Source organism: Cynocephalus volans, chromosome 4, assembly GCF_027409185.1.
Source record: "Cynocephalus volans isolate mCynVol1 chromosome 4, mCynVol1.pri, whole genome shotgun sequence".
Taxonomy (NCBI): Eukaryota; Metazoa; Chordata; class Mammalia; order Dermoptera; family Cynocephalidae; genus Cynocephalus; species Cynocephalus volans.
In genome coordinates, this window is record NC_084463.1 from 74,053,782 (window position 1) to 74,076,063 (window position 22,282).

The 22,282-nt window shown below is 34.4% G+C and overlaps 1 protein-coding gene and 1 non-coding gene across 2 annotated transcripts in view; one reads left to right on the forward strand and one right to left on the reverse strand.

Annotated features, from left to right (window-relative positions):
• Nucleotides 1-231: 231 nt before the first annotated feature.
• CNTN5 (contactin 5) overlaps nucleotides 232-22,282 on the reverse strand; it is a 473,778-nt gene continuing 451,727 nt past the window's right edge. Inside the window, exons 20-23 of the mRNA XM_063094835.1 lie at nucleotides 9,527-9,713; nucleotides 8,986-9,098; nucleotides 3,761-3,929; nucleotides 232-335 (exon numbers count right to left, since the gene is read on the reverse strand). Of these exons, the coding sequence (XP_062950905.1) occupies nucleotides 232-335; nucleotides 3,761-3,929; nucleotides 8,986-9,098; nucleotides 9,527-9,713 (573 nt within the window). The remainder of the gene's footprint in view (nucleotides 336-3,760; nucleotides 3,930-8,985; nucleotides 9,099-9,526; nucleotides 9,714-22,282) is intronic.
• Nucleotides 20,118-20,224, forward strand: LOC134377406 (U6 spliceosomal RNA). Its single transcript, XR_010023454.1, has one exon. It is a non-coding gene; the product is annotated as a U6 spliceosomal RNA (small nuclear RNA).

Consider the following 22,282-nt stretch of genomic DNA (forward strand, 5'->3'; position numbering starts at 1 on the left):
AAATTCATTACATACAATCTGCATATTTTTATTGGACCAAGAACTGTCCTCTCCATTCACAAAAATCAAAGAGAAACCTGATGGATAAGTAATATTCTCCCCCAACCTCCTGTATGTGCACCATGTGTAGTCCCAAGTTTTTAAAGCTCATCTCAGGATCCTGGGGTCACTACACTCTATTTGCTGCTGTTATCCGGCTAAAGTAAAGAAAAGCAAATTAAGTCAGCATTTTCACCAGTAGGTTGAAGGAATCATTAATGCCAAGAAGAATGTTACTGATGATGAAGGTGTGCAGAAAGTGTGGAGGGTCGACTGAGCGCTTGTGATTTTTCCACCTGTGAAAAAAGAGAGCACCAAATGGAGCAAATTATTTAGGCTTTGCTTGGGCTAGACAAGAGTTGTTTTTAGTATATAAGACAAATGAGCGCAACATTGGTCCTGATTCTGATTACTGTGTTCTTCACACTTATGAAAGAAGACATTGTCTGAGGTTCCCAAAGTTATATGGAGAATAGAAGTATATATGGAATACTGGGTTGTAAAGTCTATATCATGTCCAACAAACATGGCTAATCAGAGGATTTAATGTAATTTTCACCAATGATACACTGAAGGAAAACATCCCAAATCCCAGGTATGAAAAAGAAAATAATTTCTACAGTGCATAGTTTAAGAAATGGAGGAAAAATAATTAGCAAATTTTCTGACAGTATAAATTCACAATTACTTCAGTCAATTTTTCAATTTAATAATAATGAAATATTATTTTATTTTATTAATTTATTTATGGGTCCTTGATTGATTATCTCAGTTGAGTAGATTTCAATTCTGGATTCTCATGTCAAACTTGGCAAAGGAGGGTCATCTATCAACCTCACTTACACCCAGGGGAAGTTTTTCTGTCTTGAGACCAAAACATTATATGCAGTTGATGTATTAGAATGGTTATTTTATTAAATTGACTGATCCAAGTTGATTGGTCTACAGAACTTTTGATAGCTCCACATAGTCACAAACTAAGTGCAACCTTTGGGTACTAACTTCAGGAATGGTTCTCTAATCCTTAAGTTTTCTGAAGCATCAGCATGATAACTGATAGCTAATGAATGCTTACTATGTGCCTTGCACTGTACTAAGCCCTTTATACAGATTATCTTATTTGATCTTCACAACATTCCTGTAGGTAACTATCATTATTTATCCCTCTCTTGCAGATGAGGAACTGGACTTTACAAAGATTGTAGGTCTTGCTTAAAGTAACTGAGCTAGGGATTAGTGGATCCAGATGCTCTTATGTACTGTCTCTCTTAAAACAATGGTTGGCCTTGGTTAAAACCTTAATAATGAAAGTAAAATATACAACCCAATTTTTGGAATCTTCTTAAGTCATTTGTCCTCTCTGGCCAGAATGAGTCTAATTGAATTCTGGTTGTGATTTTCATTCAGAGACAGAGTCTAAATTTATTATCTAGATGCTTACTTAAAAACTAAAGAATCATTTGTTTGGCAAATTCTCTCTCTCTCTCATTCTCTCTCTCATACACACACACACACACACACACACACACACACACACACACACACAGAGCAGCATATCTTCTTTCCTTTGAAAATGTTTACAGCTAATGCACTAACAAAACCTTTTAATCAACATATCGGAGAATGTAACATATATTCCAACTTGTACAAATTGGGGTTATGGTGAAGTGCATGACCGCATGTGAGCTATAAGAAAGGCAAGATGACAAAGCCTTGCTGGAGTGGTATGTGCTGCTTAATAAATTAAAAATATGAAAACATCCTTTCTATTTATTCGAGAGTTGCTGTGTCCTTGTTAAATCAACTTACATGACACTTTTTCAGGAACATTTCACTTTCAGAATGCTAAGTAGGGTCTATATCTCAAATTCCAAATAAAATCCACAAATCTAAAACATTATTTTGGTATAACAAAACAAAGCAAAAAATACTATAGAACAACAAAGTTGGACTAAATTCTAGCCCCAACTGTATAACTAAGTAGCCGTTCCACTTGGGCAAGTCATTCAATTTCTTAGGCTATTTGTTTTTGGAATGTGGTAAGCATGAAACCAGTTATTGCTCAGGTTCTATGGATCTAAGGTGGACAGCACTATGAGATTTTGCTTTATTGAAATTCAGGAAATGAGTAATTAACCAAAACATAAAAGTTGATTTTTTTTTTCATATGGTAGAAGTTACAAGTTAATTAAAATATAAATGGAAGAATCAAGGTCTTTATAAGTACTTCCAAGCTTGGGGCTAACCTTACTCAGATTATACGGTAGACTCTTATTGTGTTGGAGTTGAAAAGACCCTTAAAGAGTCAGAGAATGAAAAGCTATATGAATAAAACAAAAATTTCATCCAGATTTCTGAAATGTCGACATTTTATAGTCTTGCTTTATCATTCTCTCTGTAAATATACACATTTTCCCTGAACCATTTGAAATGAAACTGCAGACATGATGCATCTTTTGCTTTAAATACAATGTATAGTTTCTAAAAATATAACCACAGTATAGTTTATGAAAACAGAAAATTCACGTTGATGTAATATTATCTAATCTACAGGTAATGCTTAAATCTTGTATTTTTATGTGAGAGTTTATAATTTATTAAGTGTTAAGCCAATAGCTTTTCCTCAAAGTTCTAGTTTATTCTATTCTTTTTTACACGGTATTTGCCTTTCATCTTACTTGGTAGCATCAAAAAAAAAAAAAAAATCAAAAGCAATGCCTTTGGTCAGATTCCAAGCTGATAAGTATGTTAAATAAGATAGGGCCACATACAGAGCCTTACAGGATATCACTGCAATCTTCTCTTTAGGTTGATAACGGCTTGGGAATGATTAGTCAGCAAATAATGCTCATAATTACCCATTAATTAAATGCACATTAAAATTTTTACACAATATTTTAATGATAATCGCCTATTACTTTCTTAGAGATTAGCATATCTAATTAAATCTTTTGACTTTTTGATTACCTCAACAAAATGGTTACTCTCTTCCAAATTTGTAAAATCTTCCTTCATTTAATTATTTTTCCCTTGCTGGAGTAAGAATGATGGTGGTGGTGAAGATATGCTGCCTTAGAGACAAGCATATCTAGGTTTGAATCCTGGTTCTGCCACTTAGTAATAATGTAGTTTTAGGAAGTTACTTAAACATTCTCTGTAAAATAGGAAAAATATTACCTAATTCATAAGTTGTGATTAAGATTAAACAAAATGACATACGTGAAACACTTTTGACTATGCAAAAGCTAGCAATTATTAATATTCCTACTACTACTACGAATGTTCAATAAAATTTATAATTTGTTTAGAAGTCAACAAACATGATCAAATTTTGATTTTAAAAGCATTCCCCCAAGCTCCCATTACCTAACAATAAAGGCAATCAAGACAGTGGAAAAGCAGGTATGTTAAATCACTGTAATATCAGTTTAAAAGCAATATTCCAAAACCGAAATGGCCAGCAAGGTACTACTTGAGTTCAGTATAGGTGAGGAAATTTTACAAATGAGTACATTCCAATAAAAACCAACTCCTTTCTAGATCTGTAGAAATTCTGCAATTGTGAGCAGATTACCATGGTTTATATTACTCAAAGGATGATATGGAAATCAGAGTGAGAAGAAAACCCCTCAAAATCTCCAATATATCAATTTTGATGAGCTTCACGGCATCTTGACATTGCGGGTGGTCATCAAATTAAGCCTATTATGTCAAAATTTACCTGAATATGATGGTACCCTGATTTGGGAACTAGCTGTTCCATCCCCTCCTTCACTGTGTGCTCGGACTTCAATGATATAGACTCCAGCATCAGGGAGTGGTACTACTGCTTGAGGTTTCTGTGTTTCAATAACTTCACTGCTGCTGTGACCCTCTTGCCTATAAAAAACCTAAGAGTAATAACAAGGGTTAAAATATTTGATATTCAATTAAAATCTTTAATTGTTTATTGACTACCTATTGTTCATCACATTCTGAGCTAAGCACAAGGAGTTTATAGCCTAGACAGAGATGTAAGCAAATATAATGCACGTGTTCAATACTTCAATGAAGTATACATAAGGGGCTATGGAAGTACAGAAGAGAGAGTTTACTTCTGTCTGGGGTTTTAGAGAAGACTTTCTAGAGGAGGTTGTGCCTGAGTTAAGTATGTAAAGATGAGCAGAGTTCAGTAGTTGGAGAAGGGGAGGAGGAGAATTCCAGAGAGACTAAAGATTAAAAAATGTGTCTAAGCAATAAGAAACCATGGCCAGAGTACAGAATGTCAGTACATGTCAGAGTACAGAAACAACCTATTTCATGGTTTTGTTAGGAGAATGAAATGACAGGGTGTGTGTAAAATAGCTAGCACAGGACCTGCTGCATGAAAAGCTTCATAGGAGAAAGCAACTTCTGTTGCCATCTTTGTTCATTGTCAATTAGTCACTATTTCAATTGCATCACAAAAGATGGGCTGACTTCGGAAACTAGACAAAAATTTACATTTTTTAAAAAATGGAAAATGTGTTTTGAGCTTGAACTAACTTGCACACAAGAAAAAAAAAAACTTGAGAAAAGCAACATTTTCATGTTTTGAAGCCTGCTGTACTTGATCTGCCCTCTACATTCTGGTCACGTATGCTGTCTCTATTTCACTTCCTTTATTTTTCACAGATTTAAATTTTACCTTAGGGACTTGGAAGGGAAGTGTATTCTCCTTAAACGTATAACATGTGCAATAATTGTATCTACTCAAATCATTACTGGGAAGGACTCCATAGCCTCAATGTGAATGCACAGTGATAAGAGCATTACGAAATATTTATTGGGCATCTCATGTGGGCCAGGTATGGTGCTATACACTGCAAATTCATCAGAGAACAAGACCACATGGTGCCTTTCCTTGTGGCACTTGCAGTCTAGTATTGGAGACAGATCAGCAATGCAATGAAGTGTGATACATACTGCAGTGGGAAACATATTTGCTGCTATAGCAATGCACAGAGCAGGTACTTAGTCAAGATTTGGGGAATCAGAAACACTTCCTGGAGAATGCCTATAGCAGATTCTTTTGGCTTAAAAAATGACAAGTGCCTCAGAATTTATGCTTCTGATTTTGACTATAGCATTGTAATGAATTAGAATTCTGATCATCCACATGAGGTAATTAGAAAGCAAATTTATGGGTATAGGAAAGTATGTAAATTGGTGAGGACTGGCAGGGGAGTGACTATTTTAGAGGACACTGTTATAACGGTTCGATAAATTACAATTCTTATGACAAAGAAAAATGTAGCCAGCAATGCATATCTAATGTTGCTATAAAATACAAAGTTGAAGAAAAATTTGTGGATCAGTTGAGATTTAGGATCAAAAAGCAAAGGCAGGAAAAAAAGTCAGTTAAAGGTAGCAAAAGGAGTTTGAGATTAAATGTGGCTTTTACCAATACATCCAGGGAGATGCACAGCTACACATTGGTAAGTAGATACAGTAAGTGAAAAGATACATTAAATTAATGGTTAATCTTAGGTGCTTTACAGAACCTTGGCTCATTTTAAAAGCCTGATTTAGAAAAGATGAGCAAGAATGAGAATATGAAAAAGCTAAGGAGTTATCAAGACATGTCAAAAATAGTTATTGACAATAAGAAGGCCAGGGAATTTTTTGAGAATTGGACATTTATAGATTGGCAGTTGCAATGACAGCTATCTTTATGCATAAAGGAACTTGTATAATGTATTGCCAAGACTATTCTCAAATTCTATTTAAAACACTGACAACCAGCATCACATATCAAATTATGACTTAAAATAAATTTATTTGGTCAAATAAACCCCAAACCAAACCAAACAAGAAAAAACACAGAGATCAGTGGGTTATCCAAAGAAATGATCCTAACCAAAAAGTTAATGTGATGCTGCTATTCTCAAAGGTGTGATCTGGAAATAGCTATTCCATATGTTTGATGGTAAAAGAATATTGAGGTGTGTGTGCTAAAACAACAGAATAACCTTTTTGCTGGTTATAGCCACAAGAACCCCTGAGAAAGATGGGTCCTATTAAAGTGACGGCCTATTTCTCCACTGAGCATCTTATAAATAGTTAATGGGGACAACTGCTCTTCATAATAGACGGTGAGAAATCCAAAGCCCTGGTGACAATGGGGAGGGTCAGCAAGATGAATGCAAGGTAGATGAACAGAATTTGGGAGGCACAAGTGCAGTGAGCAGTCACTGGTTGTAGAGGGACTGAAAGGACTTTTAAAAACAGGACTTCCTTATGGACAGTCTTCAGATGTTTGCTTATATGGTATGCCTTTCTATCTCAACCCGCTTCCCCAACATTCCCATGAACTGTGGTTCACATACCTACCTGACACTATATTTCTGTTTCAATTAGAAAACATTAGGAGAAATTTAAAGCATAATTAAATGAAGAGAAGATAGTGTAATGAACCTTGTGCACCCACCACCCAATGTAAGCCATTATATATGAGTTTTTTTAATTTGTGAAAACACAGGAGTGGAGTGAATATAAAATGAAGGAAGAGGTATAAAATACAGGACATTAAAGAGACTAGAGTGGCTGTAAACTATAAGCTCCCCGAGAAGCTGGAGAAATATAGATGTGGGCTTCAGAATTTTACAGGGTGTGGAATACATTACCAATTTAATTGTACCCATATCTTAGGAGTCTGGATGGCCCTAACTGATATCTAAGTTGCATAAAGAAATAAAAATCTCTACCCATATTGACGAATCATATAATAACTAGTAAACTTTAAGCCTGATTTTCCCCTACTCTCCCTAGCTCTGTAAACAGGTAGAAAATAGAGGTGTGGGGGTGGGGTGGGGGGAGTGTATGGTTTATGAGACTTTGTATCTAGAAAAATAGAGCTTCTAGATATAGACTAGAAAAACTAATTTTTTTTTCTTGATTTATTGTCTTAGGCCCTTCTCCTGAATTCTTTCCTACTGTCTGTGTCTTTTCTCAATAGATAGATGTTTCTCTTTGTGGGGAAGGGGACATCTGCACAAGTGAAGGCATTTAGTATTATTTTCCCTCTCATTCAGATTTAATTCTGTGTGTGGAAAATAAGGTGGGGATAAGATGGCTGTTTTACCTCATAATCTTGGCAAACTTATTTAATAGTGTAAAGAGAAAAAAAAAGACTTCATTTTCAAGATCATTAAGAATTATGGCTGAATATACTTGAGCCCATAGTTTTGTTTTTGATATTTCTTAGCAATGCCAGTAATGGTTAGGCTCATAACATGGGCAAAATTAGTAAGAACTCCAGATATAACCCCAAACTAGGAGAGTTATAAAAACGAAGTTTTCTTCATTTAAAAACATTTGTTTGAGAAAAATAAGTAAAATTAGAAAAACTTTTGTTTGAAGTTCTGTTTCACTTTCCCAATCATTTATAAATAATATATTAATAAACTACTGTATGCAGTTGATTCCAAATTGGGAAATGTAAGTGAAATAAAAAAAAAGTAGCATGTGTTAGCGGATCTGAAGTCATAAATAGGCTAAATAAATTAGCAAATTTGATTCAACTACTCAAATGGGAAGTTATTTTGAGTGGAAATAATTTGTATTATTGTTTATTAAAATAAGGATTGTTTATGATAGACAACCTTTTCCAACATTTTTCTGGTTCTTTATGCTTCTACTGCTCTTTCTTGTTAATGGAAGCTATGACATCTTGAAATGATTGCTACTAAATCTGGACTTCTTAAAATTCCAAGAAGTCCAGGATTTCTTAGACAGTCTCAAAAATAGAGCAAAGAGAATTTTCACCAGTAGGTAATGCTTAATGCTTATCTGAATGAATTTAATTTTAATGTGTTACATATGACACAATGACGTAAGGCTCAATTCCATCCTTTTTTCCCCCTATATTCTCGGCCACTTTTGAGGGCCCTGATGAGATTTTGTGATAGGGAGACCTCTTTTCTTCCTCCTAACATCTTTGAAACAGAACTTCTCTCATCATCATATCTTTCTCTGATAATATCTTGTAGTTGTACATGTTGTGGACACCTCAATCTCAAGTAAGGAATTAAGATCCATGTTGCTGTGGCTTGAATGTGTCCCCTCCAAAATTCAGGTGTTGCCAGTGTTATAGTATTAAGAAGTGTGGGGTCTTTAAGAGGTGATTAGATTGGCTAGGAGGACCTCTCCCCCTGTGAATGGGGTTAAAACCCTTCTGAAAGAGGCTTCACACAGCTCTTGGCCCTCTTGCCCCTCTGCCTTCTGCCACGTGAGGACAGAGCATTTCTCCTCTCAGGGGGAGGTTAAGATGATAAATAGGATCTGACATTATGGAACAAGAAGGTGAGGTTAGGCCAATTCAATACATAGACCACCTATATTTTAAAATGAGAGAAAAAGTTGTTTTTCTCACAAACAAACTGTATAAATGCTTTCATATTTCCAGATCTTGCTGGCATAGAGGGATGACTGTATTTGAGATGTGGTGGTTATTTTGGAACTTGCTCTCTCTCTCCCCATGGACTGTTTACTCTCTAGTATGCTACCCCTAGCATTTTTTTCTTCTTCTGTTTCTTTGCTAATAGAAAGTCTTTCTACTTAAACCAACTCATCCAGTCTTTGCCATCTGCCAGCAAAGGTCAGCTGGGGGAATATGCCAGAATTCTCTGCCTAAATTCTGCTGGTCCTGACTCCATGCTTCACGGAACCGTCTTTATCCTATATTCCGACCACTGCTGCTTTTCTCATTCATTCCTCTCACCCTTCCTATGTCTTGTGCAGCTGAAACTGATTTTGACAACCTTGGCTTCCCCACCTGTAAGAGGGCTCTCTTTCTAAGACAGAGGTAGAAAATGATAGAAAACAGAAGGTTTGCAAGTGGGTCTTTTTATGCCTTATGAATTGTCTAGCCTCATAGTAATAATTTTGGCAATAAGCGTCTTTGCAAGGGAGTGAAGAAACACTGACCTTGTAACCCATGACTTCAGATTCATTGGCTAATGGTTTGACAGGTTCCCAGCCCAGAGAAACCTGAGAGCCTTGCTGCTCCCACCTGAGGTTGCTAGGTGCTTGACTAGGAGCTGCAAAATAAAAAGTGAAAGTGAACTGAAAGTGATTCTTCATTTCTTCACTTAAATCCTTGTGAGTATTTCAGTCTTTTCTTGTGTTGGCTGGCCCCAGAAGCTTCCTTCCAGCTGGAGTCAGATGAGGGTTTTGCTTCGGGAGTGTCATTTTAATAGCTATTTTACTGAGCTTTTGAACTTGAATCCTTTTATCTCCCTTCTGTGTCAAGATCGCTTAGCCTTGTTTCACAGGAAGATAACCTTTATCTACTGTGAATGCAAAATTTTCTGAGCGAGTTTTGAAATTCAGACCTAAGCATTGAAGGAAGACTATGAATCAAAACTCCCCCTTTGACTCTGCTTATTATGTACTTCACATGGCTTGCAGAAATGTTAAATGACATTTCTCTTTTGTCTGAAACAAACAAAAAGTCCAGGTCACTTACGGGATTTCTTGGTGGTTGCGCTCACTTCACTGCTAGGTGGCCCGTATCCAGCTGCATTGTAAGCCCTCACTGTGAAGTGATATAAGGTATTTCCTTCTAATCCTGTCAGGATGATGGATGACTCATTCCCCCTAGTTTTCACTGTTTCTGCTGCATCTTCTTGTTCCATGTCTTTCCAGTACCCGATCTGTCAACAGATTATCATACAACAGATTAATTTTAAAATTTCTCCTATGCTGTGACTTTTTGCACTTTTTGTCATTTTTTGGATGTTGCTGGAGCCTATCCCGAGGAAGAGATCACTCCTGTATCACCCAATTAATAGGTCCTACTAATGAGGACAAAATTGCAGTCCTAGTCACTGCCTGATTTGTGTCTGTGTAGACTATGGCTCCACAGCACTCAGCAAAGCAACAAAAGGTGCTGCCTTGTAGCCTGGTGGTATGAAAGAGCAGAAAATGCATCCTGACATTAAGGGGAAAAAAATCTGACATGAATAATAAAAGAGAAAATAGTCTGCCTTGGGCAGAAGTAATCAGTAGGAAGCAAAACGAAACATGCAAATACCAAGAATTTGTTACAGGGGAGTTTGAGAGAGGTTGTATACTACAGAATAAGTACAGGAATATTTTCCCAAAAGAGCTAGAATCTATTGTGTTAACAGAAAATTTTTAAATTCTCAGAAATTTTAATAGCCAATATTATACTCAGGATATTAAGAATCCCTTGTAATTCTATACTTTTATTTGACAAAGCAGAACTATGTTTGTATTTATAGTGCAAACCAAAATCAGGTTATTGAAGTTTAGGCAAAACAGTAAAAAAAAAAAAAAATCAGTCAAAATTGAAGAAGTGCTTTTCTCTCATAGATCATCAGAACCATTTACTACTCAAAACCACGCAACTTTTAATTATCTGAGAAAGAGGCATGGTCACTGTTTCCTCTTGGGTGTCACTAAAGATGAATCACACAAGCTGTATCAATTTAATGGAGAAGAGGTGCCAGAAAACTCATGATTCCTTGGTGTGATTTAAATGTAGACAAATAGCATTGCAAGAATAGGGGAGGTAGACGGACAGGAAGAGCTTTCTGTCAAAGCATTGTTTGTGCATTGAGATCATCTTTCCCGGTTATGAGCTCGTGCTGGCTGGTCTCATACCAAATTTAATCCCTTTGTGAGAATCAGTAATGGTCTCTGTGTAGCTAAGGCTTAATACTGAGCATATTTTTAACAGAAAAAAAATCTATTTTCAAGCTACAAAATTGGCCAAGAAGTCATTGGATGAATTAACACATCTCCTTCCTTTCCAATGATATAACTGATTTCCTGTTCTGTTTCAATTTTCCTTAACTGGTCATATTATTTTAGATATAATTAAATACATATTTTGAGAGAACTGAGTATGAATAAATTAAACAAATTACAGATTTGATACAAATACAAGTTTCAATACAAATTCTGCACTTCTATATTGAATATTTTATGTTCTGATTAATCACCACAAAATTAAACCTTCCAAGTAAAAGACAAAATATGTTTTCTAAGTAACTGATTGTGAGAGAAAAACAAATTCTATCTGTACCAGCTGAAACCAGAGGTTTGGATTTCCCTTTAGGGAAATCATACATTATTATTTTTAGCATATAGAATATTAAAAAAAAATAAAGAATGGAAGAGTTACTAATTTATGGTGAAATGATAATTTACCTTTTTTTATGTGGGAGAGGGTAAAACAAAAAAAGTTGAAGTTTAACATAGTGCATCTTTCTTGATTCTTGGAATTGAGTTTTCATAGTATTAACAATTAACACACACTTTTCTTAAGTTGAAACCTTTTCTTCGTTAGGTTTCTTTCCTCAGATATAGATTTCATCAACCCTTAAACTTTGAACTCTCTGTCTGAAATCACTTGCAATGAAGTTAAAAACATACAAAAAATACAAATATTTACTTACAACTGAAAAATAGACAACCTACTATTTTCACATGCTCACACAATTGTTTTCTTTTTTGTATATCCCTTCCTATATTATTACACATACTTGATAATAATTCTGATAATATGTACCTATAATTTTATGTCCCACTTTTATTCTCTAACATTGTAGTTACATATAAGTATTTTCCCATTTAAAAAACTAACATTCTAGTATATGTCTATGTACCCTATATTATTTAACCCTTGTCCTATTGTGGAACATTTGAGCAGCTTCTAACTTTGCTCTTTAAATTAAAATGTTGCCATGGATGTCTTTATGTATATAGTTTCCACATATTAATTAATTTTCCAGAATACATTCTAGAAAAGAGATTATGGGTTTCAATGTTATAAAAATTTTTATGTTTTTTAATACAAAACTGTCGCACTGATTTTCAAAGAGTTTGTACTAATTTTCATTTCCAACAAAAATGTATGAATCTAAGAATTCACCATACTTTTGCAAGGTCTAGGCAGATCATGGGTTTGAAGACAGAAGACCTATATTTGAATCTCACTTTTGGTATTTGAGAGCCATATGTAACGCAAGAAGTGACTTTAACCTGTCATTCTCCTTATCCTTGTATATAAAACAGGCATAATAGTACTTACTTCAGTTTTATGAATTGTTTTTTTGGACAGCTCCCATATTGTTACTCAACCACTTCAACTATTTTGTTTCTGGATGTTTAGTTTTTCTGATTTTTGTTATTCGTAGATATATTAGTTTTCTTTTTGTATCCTTCACATTCTGATTTTCTAATTTTGTCTTTGGAAAATTATTTTTATTTAAAATTAGAATGGTACATAATATTACTAGTGACAGGCAGGAAGTATGAATTCTGAGTTATATAATACCTTTAACAGAGAAGATTTGAACCTAAATCGACAGGATTGTTCTTCTTAGCAGATACTCCATTTTCTCCAAAGGTGACTCTCCAGTATAATAATCATTTTAACTGTACAGATAGTATATTTGATTTTCTAGTGTGATGACTCTAAGATATTCAAGTCACACACAATCCCGTTCTCCTTACATGAACTTACAGAATCTAAAAATCCATGATTTTTGCCATATGCAGTTGATGATTCCTGGGTGAGTTGTGAACTTTCCCCTATTTCTCAATCTTTATTCAGTCATATCAAATCATTGAAGAATTCTTCCTAATATTTTATCCACTCTTACTCTATTTACCACTTTTTAAAAGACTGTATTTTTAAAGAAGTTTTAGGTTCACAGCAAAATTGAGAGGAAGATACAAAGATACCCTTATATCCCCTGCCCCCACACATGCAAAGCCTCCCACATTATCAACATTCCCTACCAGAAGTGGTACATTTCCTACAGTGGATAAGCCTATGTCGAACCATCCTCTTATCCAATTTTTGTTACTTGTTAGGTTTTAAAAATTCAACTCCTTTCTTAGCTTTTGTATTCACTTATTTCCATATCTTGAATTGCACTCAATGATAACTATTCATTCAATATTGTATTCCCCAAATTAAATAGACAGCACTCTACTTTCTGCTGTTATTAAATGTTGTAGAAGATAATTTTTTTTAAGTTTGTACCTTTGAACATAAATTTTTCTTTCTTCTAGGGAACTTACAGGTTTTATTGTTTGTTTGTTTGTTTTTTAAATAATCAAGATATATATTGAATTGTAAATATTTTGCCAAGTCTTTGGTTTTTAAAATGAATTAATTCAGATAATCATTCAAAAATATTTTTTGAATATGTATTATTTCTCAAACACTGTGCCTGCAGTGGGGATCAACGTTGAGTTGAAATAGACTTAGTCCCTGTGTCTACTGAGGGCACTAGTCATTGAACGAAAAACCACACAACAAATGTAAAATTGCGGTTTTGACAAGGGCCCTATGGAAAGCCACATATTGGTAGAAATTTACCAGGGGAGATAGGATGCGGTGGGGAGAGGCTAGTTAGGGAAGTCTTCACTGAGGCAGAGATGGTTGAGCTGAGGGGCTGAGAGATGAGCAGGAGCTACATAGGCAGAGGGAGGGAAGGCAGAGGGAGGGTGTGTGCAGTCTGCAGAGGGGAGCGTGGTGTGCCCCCCACCTGCGTTGGTGCAGAGGGAGAAGGGGAGTGTGGTGCACCTCGATCCTAGAGAGGCAGGATGCAGCCAGATCTTGTAGCTGGCTGTGACAACGAGTTAGGATGGTTACAAAAATGTGTCCTAAGAGCAAATGTAGTACATTAAAGGCTTTTAAGCAAAGATAAAGGTGGGAGTGTACACATCACATGATCAGATTTGTATTTTGAAAAAGATACAGCAGTGGAAATATTTTTTTTCTTTGTTTTTGTTTTTAATGTACATGGATCAAGCCACTCCTCTGCTAAAAACCCACCATAGCTTCCTACTGCATTTAGAATCAATTCCAACTCCTTCCTCATTATGGCTTGCAAGGCTCTACCTGATACTGCCCCACCTTATATCTCACCTCACTTTGTTCAACGCCTTTCAGCAAAACGGGCCTCAAACACTCAATCACCTTCTTGATTTAGGGCCTTTGAACTTTTGGTGATGGCTGCTAGAAAGCTCTTTCCAGAGTTCTCCAAATGGCTATCTTCTTTTTGTTCACCTAGCTTTCAGCTTAGTTGAGAAGCTTCCCCTCACCACTTCTCTTAAAAAACCACCCCTCCCTTAGTCATTCTTGCTCATCTTATTCCGAGTTTTGCTATAATTATTATTGTTATAATTATTATTACTTACAATGATCACTGTATGAAATTACCCTAATTTGTCTGTTTTATAGTTTGCTTTATGATGGCATACAGACACACTCAGTAATTCATCTTTCTGAATAAATGGTTGCAATATGAAAACAGATTGGAAGGGCGCTAGAGTAGATACAAGGAAGAGCACTGAGGGGACATTGCTGGAGTCTAGGAAAGAAATGAGAATAGCTTGGACTAGGGTTACGGTGATGGACATAGAGATGTGTACAGAATCAAGAAATATTTAGAAAATAAAATCAACAGATCTTGGTGATGGATTAATTATGGGGGTGACAGAGGGAGCTGTTAAGGTTTTAATATTTCATGAAAGGCTGTGAGATTTCTCTATCTTAAATGTAGAAATTTTTCTAGTTATTTTGTTTTTTGGATTTTTGTTCATTTTGATTTTTTTTGTTGTTAATTGCTTTTGCTCAATATAATCTGTCTTTTTTGCAGTCACTATTGTTTATGCACCAAATCTCTTCTGTCCTTCCTGTCTACCTTTTTCTCTCTCACTGTAAAATAAAATTTCCTTATTCATTTCCTTTGTGTTCTGGAATTATTTCTAAAGTTGTTACTCTGAAGCATTGGTTTAAATATTTAGCCGTTTCAAGTTTGCATCTTATTGCTTTCAATGAATATTTTATTTTAGTTATTTTGGTTTTGATTTCATTGCATTCTCTTTGTATCCTGAATTGCCCTTTAATTGGACTAATCTTGTTTATCTTATTAAAGTCTAGAACCATATGTTTACAATTTTTCTTTAGATTTATAAGAAAATCTTTTATAGGGAAAGGAATTCATACTGAGCCTTGCCATTTTCCTTCTTTCAAAGATTTTTCTTCTATTATTCATTTCCCTTTTTCAAAGATTCTTCTTCTTTCTAATTACCCTTGGATTTTACCTAACTTATCTTCAAGTGTTCTAAAAAGAAATAGAAGTCTGATTTGAATGGGGAGACATCCATCTCTGGACAGTATCACTAGTGTCCTGTGCTGCACAAACAGATGCCAGATTATTGGTTGTTATTATGAGCCTCCACTCATATTCTCCAAACAACACAAAGAAATCTATCCAGGCCTGAACTGAGAAACAAAGCTTCATATGTGTGAGTGCAGTTTGCTAGACTGAAGAAAAGATAAAGGTAAAGGAGGCCAGATGCTTGCTTAAATCTAGAAAGGGAGATTTTTGAGACTGGGTCATTGCACAAAGAAGAAAGGAAAGAAGAAACTAGAAAACAGTATAATAATTTTATTTCAAATCACTTACTGTGATTGCAGTGAGGCAGTGAGGGTTGTCTCTTTTCTCATGGCTTCATGGCATAAGGGGAATTAAGAAAGCTGGTTTTACATGCTTCCATTTGATTCTCTGTCCTTCTCAAATATAAAAGTTGTAACTAAGGTAAACTGAGGGTTAGAAGGCAGGCATTTCACTACTAGTTTACTTTCTCTACTAATTTCTCACCTTCAGATACATTTTTATAACACTGCACTATGATCTTTTCTTAAGAATGCTTATATTGCCTTTCACATTTCTCCTTTCTTATGGCAACACCTAAGATGAGCCATGTCCTTGTTCTGAAAGGTTAGCACATTTCCCATGGAAAATGAATTTGTTTTGATGGAGAAAGTCCCTGCTTCTCTCAATTTATTCCATCTCCAACTTCCTAATGTCTTGAGTTCAGGATCAGGGATACTTATTAAATTGGCTATTCACAATCAAGACGCTGAGATATGCTGGCAGTCAGTATTATTAGATTGCATGCATATTAGTCGCTTTGTGCCCAAAGGTAATTTTACTATAAAGAATGCAATTTAACAAATCAAATAAGATAAATAAACAATGCTTAGTTAAACTTTTGAATATTTATGAGGCAGTTCAACAGTGATTAGAAGATAAGAGGTGAGGAAGTTTAAAATGAAGCAGGAACATAATAATGGATATCACTGACTGAATAGATTTGTATTTATTTTTTTGAGAAGCTGTCACTACCATTTATAGAAAACATACTGAAGAAGACTGGCTATAAATATATATATTTATTCCTACTACATGTAGTTCAGTATAGGTGTTTACAAATGTTAGTTCTCTTCCCTTTCTTTACCTTCTTTATTCAAACGTTCTGAAAGAGAGCATATTGAATAGAGAAAATTCTGGAAACATTACATTACAACTAATGTACTTGAATGTGTCGTGTGAGATAACCTACAAACGAAATAGTCTATGAATACATCTTAAATGAAACTAAAAGTTTTGATTTGAAAGTTAATAATTTCAGGTAGAAGAATATTAATCTTTAAAAAATTATTAAGTGTATAATCACATTATATAATATACTTTATTTGAGATGCTGGGAATGGAGGGTTTCGGAGATATACAGTCTTAACGTATATATTAGAAAAGAATAAAAGCCAAAAATCAGCGATAAGTCCATCTTAAGATGTTTGAAAAAGAACAGTAATTTGTATACACAAAGTAGAAAGAAGGTTATCATAACAATAGAAGCAGTACTTAATGAACTGAAAAACCAACCATAAAATAATGAATAAAGCCAAAGTTAATTATTTGGAAAGACCCCAAATTTTGTAAATCTCTTTTGATCAAAAGTAATCCAAAGAGGGGAAGAAAGAGAGGGAGAGAAGAGGGAGGGGAGGAGGTACAAATTGTTGATACGAAGAAACAATACCACAGATCTTAGAGATATTAAAAAGGTAATGACAGACATACAGAGGTGGAAAGTGGTCATACCAACCCTGCCCCAGATGAAAATTTAAAAATCTTGGTAAGAATCCAAAAGCAGACTGAAAGTGGGGATGAATTTACTGTCGAGAAGCCAAATCTGCAACAGGAAAGAATTGTGAGTTCCTGGCCTTTTTTGTTTGAGGGCCTTCTTCAATCCTTCTGGCTGTGGTGGCAAAAGACTGCAGCTTTATCAGTTGGAGCAGCAAAGGAAGTTTATTGCAGAAAGAGCAGTGGAAATACAAGAGGAAAATCCAAGAAGTGAGACAACTGCAGAAAAGATAAGACCCCAAATCTGTGTATAAACCCTGTTTAAATCCTTGACTAGAATGATAAACAGTGCTTGCCCAGGGAGAAACACTCGGGAACCTGGTAAATAACGTAGGCAGAGACCAAGAGAAATCATAAAGCAAGAGTTGTATTGAGTGTGATTTTTGAGTTTGCTGCATTTTAAACTGAGTGCATTCTCCAACCTGGATGTCCTTAAGAAGCAGAGAGGTGGCAATTTTTAAAAGCATACATTTAAAAGATTTTTTTAAATGAAATATGTTCAGTGAAATGATACAATGGCTGAGATTTGCTTCAAAATAATACAGGAGGATTGATTAAGTGGAGTAATACATAAAACAGATTATTCATTAGTTCATAATTGTTGAAGGTGAATGTTGCATATATAGAAATTCATTATATTATTCTGTTGTATATTTCACATTTTAAAAATATACTATGTATATTTTACATATTTTTAAATAGTTTATATTACAAGCTTAAAGAAATCTAAATTAAAAATGAAGATAACAGTTATAATGACATCAAAAAATAAAACAGAGAAATCTAAGAAAAGATATTGACAAAGATCAAAGTAGTTTTAAAAAAACAGCTGGATATAGCATGATTCTGGATTAAGAGACTTAGTATTATAAAGTGATTAATTCTCCCAAAATTGTGCTATATGGTTAGTGATATTCATAACAGACCCATACTGGAAACAAGCGTCTAGTACATCGACGGTAGAATGATAAATAAATTGTGTGATGCTCATATAATGTAGTTGAGGAGGCAGCGTGAACTACAACTGCATGTATTAATATGAATGAATCTTACAAATAGAAGATTGAGTAAAACATGCAAGACATGAAAAACTTCATATGATTCTAAAAACTAGAAAAACCCGTCAATATTGTTAGAGTTCAGGATAATGGAAGAGGCGGGGATACTTCCAAATTCATTTTATGAGGCCAGCATTATGATGACACCAAAGCCAAGCAAAGACTCCACAAGAAACAAAACAAAACAAAATAAAACAACTATAGGCCAATATCCCTGATGAACGCAGATACACAAATCCTCCACAAAACCATAGCAAACTGAATTTAACAGCACATTAAAAAGATCATTCACCATGATCAAGTGGGATTCATTCCAGGGAGTCAAGGACGGTTCAACATACGTGAATTAATGAGTGGACAAAAACTATATGATCATTTTAATAGATGCAGAAAAGCATTTGGTGAAATTCAACAGAGTTTTATGATAAAAACTTTTACCAAATTAGATATAGAAGTAATGTATCTCAAAAAAATAAAGGCCACATATGGCAAGCCTACAGTTAACATCACGCTATCATACTCAAGAGGAAAAAGTTAAAAGCTTTTCCTCCAGATATAAAACTAAACAAAATGCCTATTCTTGCCACTTCTGTTCAACATAGTACTGGAAGTCTCAGCCAGAGAAAGTAGGAAAGGAAAGAAATAAAAGGCATCTAATTGAAAAGGAAGAATTTAAATTGTCCCCGTTTGTAGATGACATGGTCTTATATTAAAAAACCCTGAAGACTCCATCAAAAAACTATTAGAACTGATAAATGAATTCAGTAAAGTTGCAGGATACAAAATCAGCATACAACAATTAGTAATGTTTCTATACACTGATAGTGAACTATCTGAAAAATAAATCAACAAAACAATTCCATTTATAGCTACAAAAGATAAGATATTAGGAATAAATTTAACCAAGAAGATGAAAGATCTTTACACAGAAGACTATAAAACATTAATGAAAGATATTGAAAAAGACATAATTGTAAAGATATCCTGTGTTCATGGATTGGAAAAATTAATATTGTTAAAATGTCCATACTACTCAAAGCAATCTACAGATTCAGTGCAACCTCTATCAAAACACCAATGACATTCTTCACAGAAAGAGAAAAAATGATCCTAGAATGTGTATGGAACTACAAAAGACCCTGAATAACCAAAGCAATCTTGAGCAAAAGGAACAAAGCTAGAGGCAACATGTTACATAATTTCAAAATCTACTACAAAGTGATAATAATCTAAACAACATAGAACCAGCATAGAAAGACACATAGACCAATGGAATAAACTAGAGAGCCCAGGTATAAATCCATACATTTACAGCTGACTGATTTTTGACAATGGTGCCATGAACATACAATAAGGAAAGAATAGTCTATTCAATAAATGGTGCTAGGAAAACTAGATGTCCACAGGTAGAAGAATGAAATTGAATCCTTATCTCACACCATATACAAAAATAAACTCAAAATGGATTAAAGACAAATGTAAGATCTGAAACTATGAGACTTCTAGAAGAAAACATAGAGAAAATCGGATATCACACCAAAAACACAAGCAACAAAAGCAAAAATAGCCAAATGAGATTATGTCAAACTAAAACAAGAAAACAGACAACAGCAAGAAGAGATAACCTGTGGAATGGGAGGAAATATTTGCAAACTATACATCTGACAAATGGTTAATATCTAAAATGTATAAGGAACACAAACAACTCAATAGCGAGAAAACAAATAACCAGATTTAAAAATGGGCAAAGGACCTGAATAGACATTTCTCAAAAGAAGACATACGAATGGCCAACAGGTATATGAAAAAATGCTCAGCATCACTAAAAATGCAAATCAAAACCACAATGAGATATTACCTCATACCTGTTAGAGTGACTATTATCGAAAAGACAAAAGTTAAGTGTTGGTGAGGATGTGGAGAAAAGAAAACCCTTGCACACTGTTTCAGGGAATGTAAGTTGGTACAACCATTATGACAAACAGTATGGAAATTCCTCAAAAAATTAAAAATAGAATTACCAGTGCTCACTTAGGCAGCACATACACCAAAATTGAAATGATACAGAGAAGCTTAGCATGGCCCCTGTGCAAGGATGACACAAAAATTCGTGAAGCATTCCATATTTTTTGTCAGATTTAAAAAAAACCAACTAAAAGAAACACAAGAAATTAAAAAAAAAAAAAAAGAATTACCATATGATCTAGCAATTCCACTTCTGGTACATTCCCAAAGAAAATAAAATAAGTATATCAAAGAGATATATGCACTCCTGTGTTTATTGCAGCCCTATTCGCAATAGCCAAGATATGGAATTAACTTAAGTGTTCCTCAATGAATGACTAGATAAAGAAAATGTGGTATATATACTCAATGTAATACTACTTAGCCTTAAAAAGAAGGAAATCCTGTAATGTGTGACAACACAGATGAACGTGGAGGACATTATGTAAAGTGAAATAAGACAGGTACAATAAGACAAATACGGCATGATCTCACGCATGTGAGGAATCTGAAAGTTGATCTCATAGAAGTAGGGAGAATGGTGGTTACCAGGGGCTGAGGTGGGTGAGGGGGCGAGTGGGTGGGGGTTTGGAGAGATATTTGTCAAAGGATACAAAATTTTAGTTAGATAGGAGGAATAAGTTCAAGAGATCTATTGTACAACATGATGCCTATAGTTAATAAAAATATATTGCATTGTTGAAAATGCTGAGAATGGACGCTGAGTGTTCTCACTACAAAAAAGATAACTATGCGAAGTAATGCATTGATTAATTAGTTAGATTTAGTCATTCCACATGTATATGTACTTCAAAGCATTATATTGCACACGATAAATACATACAATGTTATCTGTCAATTAAGAAAAGAAGTCAGGATAGCATTTTTTTTTTCACGGGTGAGAATAAGGATAGTAACTGTAGGAGACACAAGCTGCGTCTCTGAGTTTCAGTCGTGTTCTGCTTCAAGACTTGGATTGTGGTTACACAAGTGTTTACTTTGTAGAAATTCATTGAATTGTACGTTTACAATTTGTACACTTTTCTATATGTAGGTTTTTCCAAAAATCATTGCCCATTGGGAAATAAAGTCTCAGGTTTAGTAACTGGCAATTAGTCAATTAGTAACTGCCATTCTTATAATGCTAAGTATGTCTTTTGTAAAGTTTCCTTTTTGTGTGTGTGTTCATCACGTGCTTTATAAAATTTCTCCATTTTCTAGTACCTTAAACAAGCCCACATCTGTATCTATCTATTCAACACTCATTGAATTTGTACTTCCAAGTCACAAAAATATTGCAAGGTGCTTAAGATAAAAACTCAGCTCTCAAGAGGAAGAAGATTTTGTCACAATTTAGCAATTTTCTCAAATGGGTTGTTCTAACAAAACATCAAGAGTAATGTTCAAGTAATTTAAATGAATTGATGTCTTCGTTTGTGATTCCATTTTTTGTATGGATGCTCTGTGTGTACAAATGTGCATCATGTCATGAGGGTAAGACTGTGGATGGACATTTGATGAGCTCACAAAGATTGGGTTTAGGAATGGGAAAATCCCTTTTTAGAGATGGTGCAGGACACTTTCATCTGTTTGGAAGAGTGAAAAAATGCGAAATACTTCTGAATATGCTCAAAGCATCTGTACTTTTTTTGGTTCTTTTTGTAATAAAAATATATTCAGGCAAATATCCTAATATTATTAGGAAAATGTTTTATATAAGTATTTTAGTAGAAAAAAATTTCAAAAAGTGTTTGAATTCCCTCCATAATGCCATGTATCTAGTAGCAAATGAAAGAAAAACGCAGTAAACTGGGTAATTACTTGCTTTCTGAAAGATCTCTACGGAGTTGCTTTTCAATTGGACAAGAGAAGAAACAAGTTATGCAAGTGAAGTATTACTTCAATTTCCTTTTGATCTGCTGACTTTTAAAAAACATAAATAGTTTTAGTTAGCCTCACAGTCTATGAAAATAACCGAAAAAGAAAATTTAATGAAAGGGACATGAAAGCTATTTGATTTAAATCAGAGTCCAGAGAATTTCAGAACAGAAAGAGTAGAATTGGCATCCTATTTCCTTCTACTGTTTAGAATTTTTTTATATTCTTATTTTAACTTATAATAAAAAGCCAAAGAGAATTTGTAAACAGCTGCTGCCCACACACCATATGGAAAATAAAACAGTC